Genomic DNA, 4,068 nt, shown 5'->3' with positions numbered 1-4,068 from the left:
ACATGTTCTCTAGACATCTGACATGTTCTCCTGAACATCTGAAATATTCTCCAGAACATCTGACATGTTCTCCAGAACATCTGGAAACATTCTTCAGAGATCTGGAAACACTCTCCAGCAGAGTCTTGAACTTGATCAGGATCATACCTTCATGATGAGCTGCTTCTCGGGGACGCTGCACAGCTGATAATCCTTGTGACTCGGCAGTTTCTCTACAAACAGACTGAAGAAGCACATTTTCTGTCAGAGATGAAGAACATCAAACCTCAGGACGGAGCTGAGGTCACAAGGTCACAAGGTCAGTGTGTGGTGTTCCTCACGTGATGAACTTGTTGTAGAGGACGTAGGCGTTCTCCAGACTGCCCTCCTCCAGGTAAACCGCCGCCATGCGCTCCATCTCCACACCGGAGCGGATGTAGCGCCGCGGCTCGATGTCCTCGTTGATCTCCACGCTGCTTCCCATCTTCCCCAGCGCACGAACGCGCTCTGCCGCCGTCAGCGACACATCGGTGTATTCTGGTTCTGCCGCCAACTTCTTCTACACAACACAGACACACACACACAGCTGAGGAGAGGACAACACCCCTGACAACACTGTCAGAGAACTGTCCTCTCCCACGTTCATCGAACACAACATCTCACAGCTGAGCTCGCACAGGAAAGTGAGATTTCCCGCGGCTGCAGTAGAGCCTGAATGCAGCGTTTGTTTCACAGCTCATTTACATGAGAGGATGTGAACGAGGTCAGTGTGAGCGAATGAATTCTATTCAAGAATAGACCAAGAGGAGACAAGGAGGGAGGGAAGGAAGTAAGGAAACAGCACAAAAATACAGGAGGAGTAGGAGAGGTTTTAAAGGTCCAGTCTGCAACATTTAAGACGATTTAGAGGCAGAAATATGTGAAAAATATAAACAAAATCAGAGACAAAGGTCATGTTTCAACAAAGAGTGAGCTTTGAGTTTTAGATTTACTCACACCATACAATTTTATTCCGATATTTACGTCACCATATTATCACAATATTTAATTCACAATATTTATGTCACTATGCGATATTATCGCGATATTTGTCATGATACGATATTATCACGATATTTACATCACAATATTATTATGACATTTAAGTCACAATATTATTACGATATTTAAGTCAAGATACGATATATCACGATATTTAAGTCATGATACGATATTATCACGATATTTAAGTCATGATACGATTTTATCAAGATATTTAAATTGCGATACAATATTATCACATTTAAGTCACAATATTTAAGTCACAATACGATATTATCATGATATTTAAATCACGATATTATCATGTCATTTAAGTCACGATATTATTACGATATTTAAGTCATGGATATTTATGTTACAATACGATATTATCACTTTAGTTAAGTGACGGTATTGTCGCGATATTTACGTCACAATATTTGTCAAGATATGATATTATCACAATATTTAATCCATGATACAATATTATCACGATATGTGTCATGATAGGATATTATTATGATATTTAAGTCATGATATTTAAATCACGATATTATCACAACATTTAAGTCATGATATTATCACAACATTTAAGTCATGATACGATATTATCATGATTTTTGTCATGATACGATATTATCATGATTTTTGTCATGATACGATATTATCACAATATAATGACGATATTAAAGTCACAATATTATCATGATATTGCTAAATACTGAGTATTTGCAAAATCATATATTGCTTACACGAGTAAGAGTGAGCACTTGGCTCCATCTAGTGGACTGAAACTAATTCACCAAAAGACGAATGTTTATTTGTAACATCAGTTTAAAACGTATTTCAGGGCGAATCAGTGATGTTCACCCACTCACCAGTGAATTTAAACTGAAGCCTTGGTCCATTGTGTGTGTGTGTGTGTGTGTGTGTGTGTGTGTGTGTGTCACTTGTCGGCCCACGACCGCCTCGTCCATCTGTCTCCTCCCATCATGCTTCACTGCAGCAGAAAACAAACACACACACGTTACTGTGACTAGGTTAAGATGTGGACTAAAGCTAACAGTTAGAGCCATGTGTGGCTCCTCCTCCTCATCATCATCACGCCCACTTATCCTTCAGTTTGGTCCAGTTGCCGTGACAACCGGTGTCTAATCATCCAATGAGTCACGCTCGTCAACAGCAAGGACGAAGAAGACGAGGACCTCACTGTGAGAGGGTGAACATCACTGATGCACCCTGTCATTAACACCGGAGGATGTCACCATGGCAACAGATGCCACTGAGACTGATGTTTACATGACCCAGGTCTTCTGTCCTTCGACCTCAGGGGGGCAGCACTGAGAAAATAAATCTTTCTACAGCGTGTGACGCAGCGTGTGTCCTGCAGGTGGCAGCGTGCGTCCTGCAGGTGGCAGTGTTTCTACAGCGTGTGATGCAGCATACGTCCTGCAGGTGGCAGCGTCGTCCTGCAGAGTGGCAGTGTTTTACAGCATGTGATGCAGCACTCACGTCCACAGGTGGCAGTGTCACGGTGGCGATGTTTCTACAGCGTGTGGCGCAGCATATATGTCCACCACGGTGGCGGTGTTTCCCACAGCATAACGTTGCAGCATACGTCACCAGGTAACGAGTGTCGTCCTGCAGGTGGCGTGTTTCTACGGCATGTATGATGCAGCACTCGTCCTGCGGTGCTTAGTGTTTCCCCAGCGTGTGGCCTTGGCATCGATGCCGGGTGGCAGTGTTTCTACAGCGTGTGGCGCAGCATACGTCCTGCGGGTAGCAGTGTTTCGTTATTGGCCCGACACAAGCATCGTCCTGCTGCAGGGTGGCGAGGTGTTCTACAGCGTGGCAGCGCGCTCCGTCTGCAGGTAGCAATTAACACAGCGTGTGGCGCGCTCACGTCCTGCAGGTGGCAGTGTTCTGGCGTGTGGCGGAGCGCCGATCACGCGTTGACGTGTTTCTACAGTGTGTGAAGCATGGCATCGTCCTGCAGGTAGCGTGTTTCTACAAATTGTGACGCGGCATCGTCCTGCAGGTGGCGGTGGCTTGTATTTGCCAGCATACGTCCTGCAGGTGGCAGTGTTTCTACAGCGTGTGACGCAGCATACGTCCTGCAGGTGGCAGTGTTTCTACAGCGTGTGACGCAGCATACGTCCTGCAGGTGACTCAGGACTCAAACATCCTGTTGGTCCACTTCACATAAACATGTGTTCACACCTGAACAGGTGACAGGAAGTACACTCCTTAAGGGCTTTTACTGAACAAAAACAAAAGAATATATGAATAATATTCTGACATAATTTTAAAGGTCCAGTGTGTTAGAGTGAGTGACACCTAGTGGTGAGACTGTACAAGTGTCACATTGCTTTGTGTGTCTGTGTTTACGTGTAACCTCTGTCTAAAGTAGGACTTAAGTCTTAATCCAAGGCTACAAAAACAACAGTTTGATTTAAAGTAAATATACATTTATACAAATATACTGAACAATCACTGACAATAACAGCTCGTGAATATGAGACACTGCTCCTTTAAGAGCGTTAATATGCAAATGAGTGAGTAAATGCATTTAAGGCTTTTTGTTTCTTTCACAAAGACAGTGAATGAAAGTGTGAATCACGGAGTTTCACTGAACACATCACACAGCAACATTCACTCGCTCACTCACTCACTCACCTGCGGGAGGAAGACGCTCCAAAAACCCGGGTCACTGGATCCGGACTTGCGGAGACCCGGGACCGAAACGGAGCCGCGGCGGCAGGTGAGAGAAGGAGCAGCGGAAAAACGGCTCAAATCTCCGGGAGAAGATTCTCACACGGACGCGCTTACAGATGCACGAGGACAAAGATCGTCTCCGCGCGCAGATGACTCACTCCTGCTTTCCGGTCTCACTCTGCGCCTGCGCACAACTGCTGCCAAAGACCAGCGCAAAGAAGCAGGAGGTCTCACTCCGACATGTTTTAGACACACAGACAGACAGATGGACTTTTTATGCAATACGAAAATCAACTAAAATTAAATTAATATCCTAAATCTGGCTCAACATTTTTAAAACAGTAATCCAACCAT

At 44.7% G+C, this 4,068-nt stretch overlaps 1 protein-coding gene across 1 annotated transcript; it reads right to left on the bottom strand.

Annotated features, from left to right (window-relative positions):
* Positions 1–109: 109 nt before the first annotated feature.
* Positions 110–3,852, bottom strand: LOC122762601 (AMSH-like protease). The gene is made up of 4 exons (XM_044017783.1): positions 3,676–3,852; positions 1,878–1,999; positions 321–538; positions 110–223 (listed from the first exon to the last, which is right to left on the bottom strand). Exons 2-4 carry the CDS (start codon positions 1,974–1,976, stop codon positions 142–144), a joined length of 399 nt encoding a protein of 132 aa, XP_043873718.1. The 5' UTR covers positions 1,977–1,999; positions 3,676–3,852; the 3' UTR covers positions 110–141.
* Positions 3,853–4,068: the final 216 nt, after the last annotated feature.

This window comes from Solea senegalensis, unplaced genomic scaffold (genome assembly GCF_019176455.1).
Source record: "Solea senegalensis isolate Sse05_10M unplaced genomic scaffold, IFAPA_SoseM_1 scf7180000015819, whole genome shotgun sequence".
Taxonomy (NCBI): Eukaryota; Metazoa; Chordata; class Actinopteri; order Pleuronectiformes; family Soleidae; genus Solea; species Solea senegalensis.
Note: the sequence above shows the minus strand (reverse complement) of the source record. Positions and strands in the feature narration are given on the sequence as shown.